This window comes from Bos taurus, chromosome 16 (assembly GCF_002263795.3).
Source record: "Bos taurus isolate L1 Dominette 01449 registration number 42190680 breed Hereford chromosome 16, ARS-UCD2.0, whole genome shotgun sequence".
NCBI lineage: Eukaryota > Metazoa > Chordata > Mammalia > Artiodactyla > Bovidae > Bos > Bos taurus.
The window spans coordinates 2,291,608-2,307,400 of NC_037343.1; the positions used below are offsets into that span (position 1 = coordinate 2,291,608).

A 15,793-nucleotide genomic window follows, 5' to 3' on the forward strand; every position below is an offset into this window, starting at 1 on the left:
ATTTTATAACATTTTTTAATTAGTAGGAAAGAATGACATCTTGAGTATTACCTTTGCTTCATTCTTTAGCCTCTTGCTGGATAAAAGAGTAAGTTGTACAAAGAATTGCCTTTTTGTAAAAAGAAGGCAGTGGGTAAAAGCAAACAATGCAAATTGCACCCAAACTAAATAGAAAGCTAAAACAGTTTAACTTTCTTAAAGATAACTACATCACATTTGGCTTGAAGTGGCAGTTATGTCACTATCATTATAAAACTTCTCAAGATGTTCTTACATGTCGCTGTAGACTTTGTAGAAATGCCTGGATGCTTACTATCTTAGTGTGAGATGATGAAAATTTGGCCTACTCTCCCTTTCTCTCAGTCTCATGTTTTCCACTGAGTGAGTACTAATGGGCTGCATTTGTCTTTGTAGGATGAGTGGCAGTGTACTGAGTGCAAGAAATTTAACTCTCCAAGCAAGAGGTACTGTTTTCGTTGCTGGGCCTTGAGGAAGGATTGGTATTCAGATTGTTCTAAGTTAACCCATTCTCTCTCCACGTCTGATATCACTGCCATACCTGAAAAGCAAGAAAGCGAAGGAGTTGATGTCCCTGACTGCAGAAGAACTGTATCAGCTCCAGTTGTTAGACCTAAAGATACATACGTAAAGGAAGAAAGCTCGAAACATTTTGATCCTTGCAACTCGGTGGAATTCTTGGATTTGGCTCATAGTTCCGAAAGCCAGGAGACCATATCAAGCATGGGAGAACAATCAGATAACCTTTTTGAACAGAGAAAAGATACAGAAAACATGGAGGATTGCCAGAATCTTTTGAAGCCATGTAGTCTGTGTGAGAAAAGACCACGAAACGGGAACATTATTCACGGGAGGACAGGCCATCTTGTCACTTGTTTTCATTGTGCCAGAAGACTAAAGAAGGCTGGGGCTTCTTGTCCTATTTGCAAGAAAGAGATTCAGTTGGTTATTAAGGTTTTTGTAGCATAGCTGAATCAGTGAATTACAGACAGATAGTAACAGAGCTGGTCATGTGTCCAAATATCAGTATTGAGCATCTCTACGCAGGGGTGACCCATTTCATACTTTGATTTATTCATGTGAACTTTTATGTTCTAGGTCATTTTTACCTCTAAACTTATAGAATTTGAGAATAAGTTCTTTAGAACTAGATTATCAATTTGGAGACTATTAACATTAAAAGAGAAGTTACCCATTCTGTCTTCAAAGATGAGGATCTGGGAGGGAGCAGTACACACAGAAATACATTCATTTTTATTTAATTTAATTTCTTACTGTTCTTTTCTGGTGGGGAATGTTCTTGGGCATCAAAATCCAAGGTGGCTATTAGAAAGATACTAAAGCTGTCAATGAAAAAGCATAAGTCAGTAATGTATAAAGTAGACTACTTTATGTTGTGTGGTTCAGAGAAATGATTATTTTTGTAATAATGTGCCTAGAACAGTGATATCCAACATTTTTGCTAACATACCTCAAAAAACAATTTTGAAAAAGTACATATGACTTTTTGCACCTTTTAAAAATTGAGGCGTAGTTAGCAAGCAATAAAGTGTTCCCTTCTGCTGAATTGTAGACATCTCAGTAGCCACCTGAAGCAAGCAATAGCACGTTTCTGTCTCCTCAGAATGTTCTCTTGTATCCTTTTCTAGGTAGTTCCTCCATCATTTCATGACTCTCACCCTCGATTAGTTTTCCTTTTGCACATGTTGAATTTGACTTCTAAATTTTTTAAATAAATTTCAGTACTTAAAGAGGATGCATCATCCAGTATATTGTAGATGTGCTTTAGATATATTTTTGCCAAAACCTTGGAGCTGTAGATTTGGCTGGTTGAATTTATGGAGAAAGTCCTGTCATATATACTGGCAAAGCCTATTCTCATTATAAAACTAATCAGCCAAGTCAGACTTCATTTTCAGTTGAAATGTTTGACTTTATATTAATTTATTTTTGGCCGCACAGTACAGCATATGGGATCCCCGGCCAGCATTCAGACCCGTGCCCCTGCTCAGGAGCGTGGAGCCTTGCCGTTGAACCGCCAGGGAGGCCCTGTTTGGCCTCATTTGTAATCCAGTTGCATGTGTTGCCTGCGTCTATGGCATAGCCTTCTCAATTGCAGTTCTAAGACAAGGCGCAGAGATTGGGACCAAAGCCCTCTGTGCTGTACTCTGCCCTCTTTGTTTCCTGGGAGCCTGCTAGGGGTTTTTGTCTTTTTATTTGATGCCTCTAGTGGTTTTTTTAATGTCCTAAGGCAGTGCCCCATAAGATTCTAGGTGGGTGAGAAGCAGCCTTTCTTCTGAGAATAGGGATTATGGCCATTGTGAAAAGGAAAGTATTTAAAGATAGCTCTGAAGAGGTTTTATCTGAGCACATAAATATTAGGATAATACATATGGAAATTGAAGATCTTAAAGTTGCTTTCCTTATAGATATTCCTGTCTACTTTCCCTATTGGAAGAAATTTTGGTGTATGCTCAGGGGTATGAATATTTTGAAGATCAAGGCCCTAAAATTATTAAATTTAAGGATCTTAAGAATGAACTTGGGTTGCTTGCTATAAGCCCAACTCAACTCCCTGCCCCAAACACACACATGCATGCATTCACAGGCGCTGGTACACACACAGGTACAGACAAAAATCCTTTATTTAGCATCGTATTTAGAGAAATTTTGTTAAAATCATAGAAATTAACCAGCACGCACTCATATAGTCAACCTCTTATTTTGCACATGAGGCTGAAAGGGTAAATGACTGCTAAAAGTCACAGCTAGTGATAGAGCTTTCTGGGATCCAGGTCTCCTACAGTAAATCTCTAAACCATGCTTTCTTCCTTCTCATTATTTGTTAACTGTTTAAACTGTGGTTTTTGTTGAATTTGGAATAACTGATGGCCTTAAAATACTGAAGAATATGAGCTGCAGCCAAAACAGGACTTCAGAGAGAATACTTAACTGTTTCTCCTCAAAGAGAAAAGGCAGTACATGTCAGCTCCTCGTACATAATCCGATAAGTTACTCCTCCCACTGGAAAGACAAGTAGAGGCAGCAGAGGAACCTGAACTGTCTGTCCAGTGTTTGTCCTCCTTGGGGGATGAAACTTAGGTCTCTGGCTGTCTCCAGGCATTAGGGACAAGGGTTTTTCCCCTCAGTAAATAGAATCAGTCCTTCAAGTTCAGTGTTTCATTAGACTATGGTAAGTGCTCTAAAAATTTAGGAAGTTAAGTAACTTTATACCCCATTCTCTCCCCACCCCACCCCCATACTACTCTTTTCATGATAGTTTGATAGCTATTGATTTTATTTTAATTTTGCCAGTTAATTGCTTTTGCAAGTAAAATGAGGAATAGGGAGAGCTGGGATCTGCACTTGTACCCTCTGGTCCCTCTTATATGAAGTTGAGTTTTTGAAGAAAGCTTAATAAAAGTCTAAAATTTTTATTTTTGTATATAGATATTTGCTGCTAATTTGGTGCATCCTTGCCTAGCACAGAATCCTCTTATGCTACTCTACTTACTTTTTTCCCCCCTTGGATCACCTTGGTTTTTACTGTCCCCATTAGCAGTAAATACTTTGCTTAGAAGATTTTAAACTGCACATTTGAGCTGAAAATATTTGAATAAATACATTTAGGTTTACTGAACCCCTATCAAGAGTCTTGAACAACTTGAATGTTACAAAGAACTGTATCTGCAGAAGGAGGTAATATTTCTTTTGTAGCTTACCTGAAACCCAAGATGCTGCTTCTGCAGTTTGTTTTCCATTATCCAGGATCTTTGTTTTATTAATTTTTTAAATTTTTTATTTTATATCGGAGTGTAGCCAATTAACAATGTTATGATAGTTTTAAGTGCACAGCAAAGTGACTCAACCATACATATACATGTATCCATAAGAATTGGCCTGTGATGTGGGAGACCTTGCTTGCTTGGAAAATCCCATGAACAGAGGAGCCTGGCGGGCTATAGTCCCTGGGGTCTCAAAAGAGTCAGACACAACTGAGCAACTGACACTTCACTTCATTCTATCCTAAACTTCCCTTGAATCCAGGCTGCTGTATAACCTTGAACAGAGCTCCTTGTGCTATACAGTGGATCCTTTTTGTTACCCATTTTAAATATAGCAGTGTACATGTCGATCTGAGAGTCTCTATCCCTTCCCCCCACTTTTCCCCACTGGTAACTGTAAGTTCTCTAAGTCTGTGAATTTGCTTCTGATTTGTAATTAAGTTTATTTGTATAATTTCCTTTTTGATTCTGCATGTAAGGGATATCATGATATTTCCGTCATATCGTGTCATATGATACCATCTGATCTCTCTGGGTCCATCCATGTTGCTGCATATGGCATTATTTCATTCTTTTTAATGGCTGAATAGTATTCCATTGTGTATATGTACCACATCTTCCTTATCCATTCCTCTGTTGATGGGCACTTGGGTTGCTTCCAGTTTTTGGCTGTTGTAAACAACACTGCAATGAACACTGGGGTGCGTGTCCCTTCCGACCTGTTTTTCTCCACATATATTCCCAGGAGTGGGATTGCAGGGTCCTATGGTAGCTCTATTTTTAGTTTTTTTAAGGAAACTCCATACTGCTCTTTGTAGTGGCTGTACCATTTTACATTCTCACCAACAGCATAGGAGGGTTCCCTTCTCTCCACACCCTGTCCAGTATTTACTGTTTATGGATTTTTTGATAATGGCCATTTTGGCTGATGTGAGTTGATAACCTCATTGTAGTTTTGATTTGCATTTCTCTAGTAGCAATGTTGAACACCTTTTCATGTGCCACTAAGCCATCTATGTCTCCTTCTGAGAAATGTCTGTTTAGGTCTTCTGCCCATTTTTGTTGGTCTTTTAATGAAATTTTTTATTTTTAAGGTAATTGTGGATTCACGTGCAGCTGTAGGAAACAGTACAGAGAGATGCCTTGTAATCTGTAATAATTTGCCCCAATAATAACATCTTGAAAAGTTGTAGTGTAACATCACAACCAGGGTGTTGACGTTGAACGGTCAGGATAAAAAGCATTTCCATCACTGCTGGAATCCTTCTACAATCCTTTATAGACCTGTTAGGTTCCTTATAACCCTATCCGCTCTTTAGCCCTAGAAATTACTAATTTGTTTTCCATTTCTGTGATATTGTGACTTCAGAAATGCTCGTGCATGGAACCATATGGTATGCAACCTTTTGGGATTGGACTTTTTTTTTCCAGCATAATTGCCTGGAAATACATCTGAGTTGTATATATGAATAATTTGTTCTTTTAACTGCTGAGCTGTATTTTAGGGTATAGCTAAACTACAGTTTGCTTAATCATTCACTCATTGAATGACATCTAGATTCTTTCTAGTTTTTGCCATTATAAAAAAAGCTGCTATAAGCATTTGTGAACATATTTTGGACAAACCGAAGTTTTAATTTCTCTGGGATAAATGCTTAGTAATACAATTGATAAGAAGGTATGGTAAATGAATTTTAGCTTTTAAGAATTGCCAAATGCTTTTTCCTTAATGGCTATGCCATTTCACTTTCTCACCAGCAATTTAACAGTGATCCACTTCTCTGCATGATCACTAGAATTTGGTGCTTTCACTCTCTATAATATTTAATTTTAGTCATTCTGATAGATATGTGATGATATCCCATTGTGGTTTTAATTACAGTTTTCCTAATAACTGAACCTTTTAATTGGACCTGAAACAAGTGAGCCTGAACCGTGTATATGCCGTACGTCCATCCTCTTTGGTGAAGGGTTCATGCCTTTTGCCCATTTTCTAATTGCTTTCTTACTGTTGAGTTTTGGGTTCAGTTCAGTTCAGTTGCTCAGTTGTGTCCGACTCTGCAACCCCATGGACTGCAGCACGCCAGGCCTCCCTGTCCATCACCAACTCCCAGAGTTTACTCAAACCCATGTTCATTGAGTTGGTGATGCCATCCAACCATCTCATCCTGTCGTCCCCTTTTCCTCCTGCCCTCAATCTTTCCCAGCATCAGGGTCTTTTCAAATGAGTCAGCTCTTCACATCAGGTGGCCAAATTATTGGAGTTTCAGCTTCAACGTCAGTCCTTCCAATGAATATTCTGGATTGCTTTCTTTTAAGATGGACTGGGAGTTCTTTCTATGCTCTAGATATTAGTTCTTTGCTGTATATGCTGTATTTGTAAATATTTTCTCCCACTCTGTAGTTGGTCTTTTTATCCCTTTCAGATGATCTTTCTCAGAAATAGTTTGTAGTTTTGATAAAGTTCAGTTTATCAGTTTTTTTGTATATATTTTGTGCTTTGCTGTCAAGTCTAAAAATTCTTTGTTTTAGCCCCAAATCTGGAATATTTTGTCCTTGTTTTCTGTTAACAGTTTAGTGATCTGATATTTTACGTTTAAATCTGTGATTCATCTTGCTTTAATTTTGTATAAGTTGTGGTAATTAGATGAAGATTTTTCTTTTTTTTTGTCTATGATGCCCTATTGTCCCAGCAGCATTTATTCAAAGACTATTTTTCACTTATTTATTTATTTTTGAAAACTTTTTATTTTATATTGGAGTGTAGTCAGTTAACAATATTGTGAAGTCAGGGAGTACTTTGGCTATTCAGGGTCTTGTCTCCATACAGATTTTAAGATTTTGTGTTCTAGCTCTGTGAAGAATGCCATTGATGATTTGATAGGGTTTACATTGAATCTGTAGATTGCCTTAGGGAGTATAGTCATTTTGATACTGTTGATTCTTCCAGTCCACAAAGTGTGTTTCATTTTCCCATTTCTTTGTGTCTCTGACTTCTTTCATCAGTATCTTACAGTTTTCAGAGTACACGTCTTTTGTCTCCTTAAGTAGGTTTATTCCTAAGATATTTTATTCATTTTGATGCAATGGTAAGTGAAATTGTTTCTTGAATCTCTGTCTAATCTTTTGTTGTTAGTGTATAGAAGTGCAAAAGATTTGTGTGTATTAATGTGCAGCCTGCAGCTTTACGGGCTTCGTGGATGAGTGCTGGTTTTCTGGCCATGTCTTGAGGATTTTCTGTGTAGAGGATCATGTCATATGCAGGCAGTGACAGTTCAACTTCTTTTCCAATTTGGATTCCTTTTATTTCTTTTTCTTCTCTGATTGCTGTAGCTAGGACTTCCAAAACTGTTGAATAAAAGTGGCGCGAGTGGATACCCTTGTCTTGTTTCTGGCCTTAGAAGAAATGCTTTCAGCTTTTTCCTGTTGAATATAACGTTAGCTGTAGGTTTGTCGAGTATAGCATTTATTATGTTGAGGTATGTTCCCTCTATATATACTTTCTGGAGAGTTTTTATCATAAACGAGTACTAAATTTTGTCAGAACCTTTTTCTGCATCTGTTGCTCATTGGGCTTCCCTGGTGGCTCAGATGGTAAAGAATCTGCATGCAATATAGGAGACCAAGGTTCAGTCTCTGGGTCGGGATGATCCTCTGGAGAAAGGCAACCCACTCCAGTATTCTTGTCTGGAAAATCCCATGGACAGAGGAGCCTAGAGGGCTACAGTCCATGGGGTCTCAAAGAGTCAGACATGACTGAGCAGCTTCCACTTGATTGATCATAAGGCTTTTATTCTTCAATTTTTTTAATGTGTAGACACTAATTTATAAATATTAAAAAAATCCTTGCATAACTGCAATAAATCCCACTTGATCATGGTGTGTGTATAACTGTTTTAATGTATTGTTGAATACGGATTTCGAGTATTTTGTTGGAAGATTTTTGTGTCTGTGTTCATCAGTGGTATTGGCTTGTAATTTTCTTTTTGTAGTATCTTTGTCTTGTCTTGACGTCAGGGTGATGGTGGCCTCGTAGAATGAGTTTGGGGGTTTCCTTCCCGTCCAGTTTTTTGAAACGGTTTCCAGAAGGATAGCCATTAACTCGTCTCTAAATGTTTAATATTTAGATTTTGCCTGTGAAGTCATCAGGTCCTGGACTTTTGTTTGTTGGGAATTTTTAATCACAGTTTTCAATTTCAGTGCTTGTGATTGATCTGTTCATATTTTCTGCTTCTTCCTGGTTCAGTCTTGGAATGCTGAACCTTTCTAAGAATATGTCCATTTCTTCCATGTTGTGCATTTTATTGGCATACAGTCGCCTGTAGTGGTCTCTCATGATCCTTTGTATTTCTGTGATGTCAGTTGTAGCTTCTCCTTTTTCATTTCTAATTTTATTGATTTGAGTCCTCTCCCTTTTTTTTCTTGATGAGTCTGGCTAGAGGTTTATCAATTTTGTTTATCTTTTCAAAGAACCAGCTTTTAGTTTCATTGATCTTTGCTGTTGTTTTCTTTGTCTCTATTCCAATTATTTTCTATCTGATCATTGTGATTTCTTTCCTTTCTACTATCTTTGAGGATTTTTTTTGGTTTTGAGTTTTGTTTGTTCTTTCTCTAGTTGCTTTGGGTATCAGGTTAGGTTGCTTAATTGAGGTTTTTTTCTTGTTTCCTGAGGTAAGACTTCCATAAACTTTCCTCCTAGAACTGCTTTTGCTGTATTTCATAGATTTTGGATTGTTGTGCTTTCATTTTCATTTGTCTCTAGATATTTATTTTCTCTTTGGTTTTTTTCAATGATCCATTGGTTGTTTAGTAGCATGTTGTTTAGCCTCCAACTGTTTGTTTGTTTATAGTTTTTTTCTTGTAATTTATTTCCAATCTCATAGCACGATGGTAAAAGAAGCTTGGTATTGTCTCAGTTTTCTTAAACTGACCGAGGCTTGCCTTGTGGCCCAGCACGTGGTCAGTCCTAGAGAATGTGCCGTGTGCACCTGAGAAGAAGGCGTATTCTGCTGCTTTTGGATGCAGTGCTCTATAAATATCAGTTAAGTCCATCTGATCTAATGTGTCACTTAAGGCCTTTGTTTCCTTGTTAACTTTCTGTGGGGTGTTAAAAGTCCACCACTCTTATGTGTTCCTGTCAGTTTCTCCCTTTATGACTCTTGTGCTGTGCCTAGTCACTCAGTCGTGTCTGACTCTTTGTGACCCCGTGAACAGGAGCCCGCCCAGCTCCTCTGTCCATGGGATTCTCCAGGCAAGAATACTGAAGTGGGCTGCCATTTATTTCCTTCTCCGTGGCTCTTAGTATTGGCCTTACATATTGAGGTGCTTCTGCATTGGGTGCATATATATTTACAGTTGTTCTTGCATTTACGGTGTCTTCTTGGATTGATCCGTTGATCATTATGTATTGTCATCCTTTGTCTCTTATGTGCTCTGGGTGCTAAGTCGCTTCATAGTCTTGACTCTGCGACTCCATGGATTGCAGCCCGCCAGACTCCTCTGTCCATGGGATTCTCCAGGCAAGAACGCAGGAGTGGATTCCCACGCCCTCCTCCAAGGAATCTTCCCAACTCAGGGATCAAACCTGTGTCTCCTGTGTCTCTTGCATTGGCAGGCGGGTTCTTTAACACTAGTGCCACCTGGGAACTTATCACAGTGTTTATTTTAAAATCTGTTTGTCTGATACAAGTATTGCTATTCCAGCTGTCTTTTGCATTTCCATTTTCATGGAATACCTTCTTCCATCCCCCAGGATCTTTATTAAATGTTGTTCGGGAGCATAGCACAGCGAGTAGAATTCCTTGTGTTTCTCGGCTTAGAATGGGTTAGGGAGTCTTAAAAGGGCCAAATAAAACTATCAGAGCAGTGCTTTACCTGCAGTAACTTTTTTTTTTTTTTTTTTGCAGTAACTTTTAAATCATCTTCTTGATCTATTTTTGATCTTGTTCTTTTTTCAATGTCACTGTGGTACAGATAAGTATGACAAGGTTTGTATGTTAAAACTTCATAGTTTATTGCTATATGATGATTAAACGCTTGACTTCCAAACACTAGCATTTAGTTTGTAATTAGGGTGGTGATAATGCTCTGGTTTTCTGGAGACAGGGCCAGTTTACTCCTGTTTTTCAGCATCTTACACAGGTTGTCTCTGTCTCTCCCTTTTCACTTTCAAATGTCTTCTTTTAGGCATTAAATTATTATGGTCCTAGTTATAGATAAGGCATGCTTAGCTTGAAATCTTAATTGTGTGGAAAAGATCTGTTAAAGTAGGTGTCAGTGGAGTTTATTGTTTCCACTGCGTTACACCATAGACTTGTGATTAATGAGATCATCCCACATTAGCATCAGATTTCTTATTTTAGTTATTTAAATTAATATTTATGACCATGTTATCCCAGACAAAATGTTCAAACCAGAAATGACAAATCCTTAGAAAAGCAATGAATTTCTAATTTATAGCTAAAAATGTCTCCTGCCTCTTATTAATTCATTCTACTTGCACTGTTACTTATAATACTTGGTATGCTTGGTACTTATAATACTTTGTATGCTTTTGTATTTTATACTTAATCAGACTTTATCTTAGAGCAAGGCTTTAAGTTGATATTAACATTTCTTCAGAGTCCATCTATGGAATATCATAGATTCCCAATCCTAGACTTGAACAATGGATCAGCGTCCAGACAGACCAGCTTCTAAACTGCCACAAACTTGTCTTAAGATTGAATCACTGCCAAGGGTTTGAAATATTCAGTTGTGTTTTAATAATAATTTATGTATTAAAGCTGTATGTAATGCTTTATGTGATGTTATTTTGTTTGTAAGAACTTATTTTTGAAGATTAGGATCTTATTTTTAGGTTGCCTTTTTTTGAAATGTTCTTTCAATGCAATGTTGGCTTCTTTGACAGTTGCTAAGGAGAAATGTGTGAACTGTTGGATCAGTGTATCTACAGAGCTATTGTAGTGTTATGCTTCGTTTTCTTTTAGAAAGTAGGAAACTTGTTAAACAACTATTTGGTTTTTCCCCACAGACAGTTGTTATGATCTTCTGAAAGTGTGATTTCCTCCTTTCTCTCTTTTTGCTGCATTTCATGGCATGTGGACTTTCTCCAACCAGGGACTGAACCCGTGCCTTCTGCGCCGGAAGCATGGAGTCTTACCCATTGCCAGGGAAGTCTGAAAGTAAAGTATATGGTTTTAGATACTGTGAATCTGTTGTTTTCCGTTTAGCCAAATATCTGCTTAAATTGTTCATGTCCTAAAGAAGAGTTCATCCTGACAGTTCTCTCATTCGTGGGTGTTGATGTATGCACACACGCTATCAAGACTTAATGCTTTGCTAAAACTGGCTGCAGACCAGGTGATTTTAGAATCTGCACTTCAGAGATAAAGAAACCTGCAAGCTCTCCCCTGTGCCAAAAATACCACATACAGTGTTTACAAATGTCTAGAATTTTGCACTGCCATAGGGTACCTGAGGTTACTTTACTGGAATTGTCCGCATCTGTGATTAGCTGAGTTGCAGTTTAGCATATGAGGAGAAATATTGGAGACTCTAAAGCTAAACTGGAAATGGAAATTATCTGCGGTGGTGGTTCAGGTGACCCCCCAGACCTAATCTGGAAACAGTTTTTTCCAGATGGCCTTGAGATACTCTTTTTGTTGATAGAGCTTTCCTTGCTGGCCATTGCTATATTCTTTCTTTAGCAACCAGATCTCTTTTTCTTCTGTGGGAAAATGTCCTATTAGTATTTTGAGATCTTTTAATGCAATGAATATGCAATCCCAAATAATGCCACTGTTGGTGAATGTGGTATTGTTAAAATATTATAATAAGCTTACACTTGGGGTTTCCTGTACTTCTCTCAAGAGCCTTTTGAATGACTGGAATGTCACAGAGAAAGAAGTGTTCAGAAAGAGGTAGTTAGTATTTCTGGGAAGCTTACCTGAAATCCAGGATGCTGCTTCTGCAGGTTGCTCTTCACTGGGGATCTTTATTAAATGTCATCTTGGAGGATAGCCCAGCAGGTAGAACTGCTTATTTCTTGGGGCAGGATGGGTCAAGAATCCTAAAAGGGGCCAGATGGTGCTGTCAGAGCAATTCCTTTCTCAGTTGCTGTAGTTTGAAAAATACTTGTTGTAGTTGCTGTAGTTTGATAAATACTTTATTGAAAATTAATACTTAAAACATTTTATCAGAATATCTGATTTCTTATCCCAAGGCTTTTTTTTGTTTTTGTTTTTAAACAGTAAAAACTTTGTTGTCAGACATTTCCCATTCCTGTTGTTCTTTTTCCTTGGAATTCAAAGTTATTATCTACTTCTGGATATTGCTTTTATATTGAAGGCCTTTCTGTATCACCCCTTGGACGGTTGTAACTCCAGTGTCTTTAGATAATATTCCTCTTTTCCAGTCAGTCCTGGGGAATGTTTCTCCTGCAGAATTAGGTGGTGGAGTCTAGCAATAAGAAGCAAAGACATGACATCAGAGCTACTGTCTATTAAAAACAACTGTAGATGAAGATTTGTGTGTATGAACTGTTTATTTCATCAGTGTGTTGGAGTGTAGGAGATTTGTGTATGTGAGCTGTTTATTTCATTGTGTGTTGCAGTGTAGGTGATTAACAGTGTTGTGTTGGTTTCGGGTGTGCAGCAAAGCGATTCAGTTATACCTATACATATATCTGTTCTTTTTCAAAGTCGTTTCCCACTTAGGTTGTTAGATAATATTGAGCAGAGTTCATTTTATCTTGCTTTAACTTTTTACTTAATATAAAGTATATTGGAGTATAGCCGATTAGCAATGTTGTGACAGTTTCAGGCGCACAGCCATACATATACAGGTGTCCGTCCTTCCCCAAAGTCCCCTCCCATACAGACTGCCACCCAGTACTGAGCAGAGTTCTCTGTGCTGCAGAGTAGGTTGTCCATTTTAAATATAGAACTGTGTACATTGTCCCCCTATTCAGTTTGCCTCATTTTTTTCTTTTTCATAAAGAATCAAAATGCCTCATTTAGTTTTTTCTTTTCCTCTTGTGAAAGTTACAGAAAATGTTTTTTAAAGGAGTGCAGTGTTTCTGGCCTCCTCATCACCTAGCAAGGCAGCCTCTTAAACAGGACTCTCTTCTAGTCTATAGCCAGGCACTGTTAAGTGCTTCTTGGATAGAGATAAGGAATAAACTTATTCTACCATCATGAGTCCTAATCTTGACCTTCTTAAGCCTCAGTTTTTCTCATCTGTAAAATGAGTTCACATACTACTCTTTCTACCTCATAGTTTGTTGGGGGGATTAAGTGTGGGAGGTAATAGAACCTCTGGTTGCCTTGAATAAGATACTAGACGTTGTTAAGCTTTTGGTAGACCACGCTCTGGGGTATATATTCAGAATGCCTCGTCTCCTAGAAGCTGAGCTCCCCTTTGTGCCTGCCTAGCAGAGCCTACATTGCTTCCTTTTACCCATGCCTCCAGCTTATGTATCCTTTGCTTCACATGATCTCTTGTCTAGAAGAGTTCAGGCCCTAGGTTCTGAGAGAACTGTGTATATAAATTTGGGTAGTAGCTACAACTGCCTTGCTATGGTCTTGATATAAAAAATTCTGTCTTACGTGCACTTGAATAGGTGGCATAAAATGCAATCAGTGTATAGAAATCATGCAGATTTCCAAATAACATCTAATTAGGTAGTCATAATTAATAATAGTAGCAAATACGGTGGGAAAAAAAAACCAACTTTGAAACCAGCCCAGAACTTGAGGAAAGGAGATGTGTTCATGAGCTCTTGCCTGATCTTTATAAGCATTACTAAGTTGGTAGCTCTGTATCTTTTTGCACTATGTGTTTGGTTTTGTTGTGCTTTTTTGTGTATTAAATAATTTTCATTTTGTCATTTTGTGGTGTCATTATTGGGGAAATACAGAATTGTTTTTGTATACAGCAAGATCTTGTTTTCTGCCTTTGAATTTGTGTCAGACCACAAATTTGGTCTGATGGGAATGAATGAAGAGAGTAGCTTTTACAATAGAAGATATTGTACTTAAAAACAACTTTTAACCCACCCCCACCCCCAATCATACACACAATTAACTATTAATAGAGTAAGTGTTATATTTCACTTTTAGGTTCCCAGTCTCGAAGGAAACCTCAAAATTTGCGGAGAATTTTTTATTAGCCTTCCCTGGTGACTCAGATGGTAAAGAATCTGCCTGCAATGTGGGAGACCTGGGTTCAGTCCCTGGGTAGGAAGATTCTCTGGAGAAGGAAATGGCAACCCACTCCAGTATTCTTGCCTGGAAAATCCCATGGATGGAGGAGCCTGGCGGCCTATTTCAATTTCAGGTTCCTAATCTTGAAGGAAACCTCAGAATTTGCAGAGTATTTTTTATTAATAACTTGAGCTAAGGCAGTGAGTTGTAGAGGTTCCCCGTAGAGCCCTTGAGAATTAGAGCTCATAGCGCACCTGCATGTCCAGAGTGGTTTAAGGCAAGCCTTCTTCCGGTCCCAAGACTGCCCGACTCTTCGGAACCCATGAGTACATCAACCTGTCTACCACCCTCTGCTACTGATGTAGAGATTTCAGGATTGCCATTGAGTTTATAAAGGGGCGCCAAGTGCAGGATTCTATTTCATTGTGGTTTTGAATTGAGGCTTGTGTGAGAGGTACTGAGGGCTTGTCACAAAGTATGCACTGATCACTTGTATGCTGAGCATGTGCTGGGGTCTCTAGCAGGGATCCTAAACTTTTGGGGATTTAGCCCTCCTTGAAAAGCTACTAAAACTTATGAAATCTCATGTTAAAAGTACATTTCACATTTACTTCCAGGAGCTTCATTGAAACTAGTCTGTGACCCTCCAGGTTCTGTTCTTTGGAGGGATGTCAGAGAAAAGTGAAACGTGTCCATTAAGAGTTTGGCTAGCTCACATCCAAGGCCGTTAAGGTGGATAAACCTGGTCAGCTGTCCCGAGCTGACAGCTATCACGTAGTTGCCACAGATGGGCACTTGTACGACTTCTGGGAGCACAAATGATATGCCCTAGAGATAGTAGACGCTTGTATGAGGAGCACCTGGGGGGCGGGGTGGGGGTGACGCTGGAAATAGGGATGGCATCTTAAAAAGGAGAGCAGGGTACTTCCCTAGTGGTCTGGTGGTTAAGACTCTGCACTCCCGAGGCTGGGGTCCAAGGGTTCACTTGCTGGTCAGGGAACTAGATCCCACGTGCCTCAACTAAGATTTTTATATACCACAAATTAACATTTTTAAAAAAATAAAAATGAAAACGTTAGAGATAAGGATGGAGCCAGTTTCTGTGTTCATACAACTATTTCCATGTTTTGTGACCTCTTTAAAAAGTTACTTTTTAATAACAACTGCATACTTTATTTGTTACCTGGATTTTGTATGCTACTCAGCTTGATTCCTGGTACTGCAGATTTGTAATCTTTCCTGAATGTAGTCTTGAGGCTAGAAAGCAAGCTGAAACCAGTAACTGAGTTAAATAGTTGTTAACAGACAAATCCCTAGCCAGTACTTGTTTGCTGGGATTTGCTTAAATCCACCCTCTAAAGGCATAACAAGTATTAGTGCTATTAGAAAAATTTCAGGTTGTTAACATGTTTGGGGTAGAGGGATAATCTTGCTATGTACATGCCCAACCCTAAATTAATATTTTCTTTTGGCCTTTTTTTTCTCTTCAAAATAAAGGATGTAAGTGTAAATATGAACCAGAGCCTGCTTGGTACTGGGAATACCATAGTGAATAAAGAATCTCCCTCAACTTGCCTAACAGTCCAGCAGTTTAGTTAGGGACATAAGACAGTTTCCACACGGACTAAGGAAGCAGCAACGAAAGAGCTGCAGGTAAGAGAATGGCTCGTTGGAGAAACATAAGCTTGTTCCGCCTTTCTGGACCAAAGGCTGTGATTGGAGACGTGACGAGAGATGGGACTGGAGTGTTGGAGGGGCTGGGTGACAAAGCTGTGATAAGCCAAG

At 38.5% G+C, this 15,793-nt stretch overlaps 1 protein-coding gene across 5 annotated transcripts in view; it reads left to right on the forward strand.

The window, feature by feature from the left end:
- Positions 1-13,692, forward strand: part of MDM4 (MDM4 regulator of p53) — a 51,928-nt gene extending 38,236 nt beyond the window's left edge. For 4 of the 5 annotated variants that reach the window (XM_005216668.5, XM_024976199.2, XM_059875366.1 and 1 more), the window contains one exon: positions 415-13,692. In XM_005216668.5, coding sequence (XP_005216725.2) covers positions 415-987 — 573 coding nt within the window. In that variant the 3' untranslated portion in view covers positions 988-13,692. 5 annotated transcript variants of the gene reach the window in all.
- The last annotated feature ends 2,101 nt before the right edge of the window (positions 13,693-15,793 follow it).